Below are 757 nucleotides of genomic sequence, written 5' to 3'. Positions count from 1 at the left end.
TGTCGCTGTGAGCATATACCGGCACCAGGAGTTGGCCTGCATAGCAGCACATCAGCAGTGAGCCCCGTTTCCAGGATGATGCGCATTGACTTGGATGTAGGTGTCAGCAGTGCCTTCAGAACAGCCCTAACCGTACTTCCACCAACTGCAGCATAGCCCGTGACACTCCGCGGATCATCCAAGGCCAATCCAAGGATCCTCACCGGTGCTTCCAAGCTCATGCCAGCAACCCACCCACCCGGATGAAGGATGACGCCCGCCGCTACCAACCCTTCCGATACCACTTCACCCTGACACGCCTCATGTCCACCGCCAATCCTGCACTGGCCGAAAAGATGGAGGCCCTCTACATCGCGCAGTTCAAGAGCCGGGGGCCGGACGGCTACAATGTGCTGCATGGGCCGCCTTCCGCCAGCCTGGCCTTCTACGTGATGAGCCGACAACGGGCCGGCAGCACCCACATGCCGCCCGCCGTGACAGTCCAAGACGACGACGCCCGAGCCACGCTTGCCAAGCCGACACAGCAACTGGGGATTTGACGGATGGTGTCCGACGATTTCAGCGCTAGCCTTCTGGACATTGCGCAGTGGCTGTTGTATTTGGGCACGATCGCACTTCACGTTGCATACATGTCCGACAATGACTCGTGTGTGAACTCAGCTGGTGCCCATACGGACACCAGCGCTTGGGATGGTCTATTGCGTCAGCGTTGGGGAGGGGGGGCGCTGCTCCTTTCTAGGTCGGCTCGTCGCGTGCT

At 60.1% G+C, this 757-nt stretch overlaps 1 protein-coding gene across 1 annotated transcript; it reads left to right on the top strand.

The window, feature by feature from the left end:
- Positions 1-151: 151 nt before the first annotated feature.
- On the top strand, positions 152-539 carry VOLCADRAFT_101498 (uncharacterized protein; the record flags this gene model as incomplete). The annotated part of the gene is made up of 1 exon (XM_002959938.1): positions 152-539. A coding segment is annotated over one exon (387 nt), but the record flags the coding sequence as incomplete, so codon positions are not given.
- Between the last annotated feature and the right edge of the window lie 218 nt (positions 540-757).

Source organism: Volvox carteri (genome assembly GCF_000143455.1).
Source record: "Volvox carteri f. nagariensis unplaced genomic scaffold VOLCAscaffold_1669, whole genome shotgun sequence".
Classification (NCBI taxonomy): Eukaryota; Viridiplantae; Chlorophyta; class Chlorophyceae; order Chlamydomonadales; family Volvocaceae; genus Volvox; species Volvox carteri.
The sequence above is the reverse complement of the archived record's forward strand: the minus strand, read 5'-3'. Positions and strand labels throughout refer to the sequence as shown.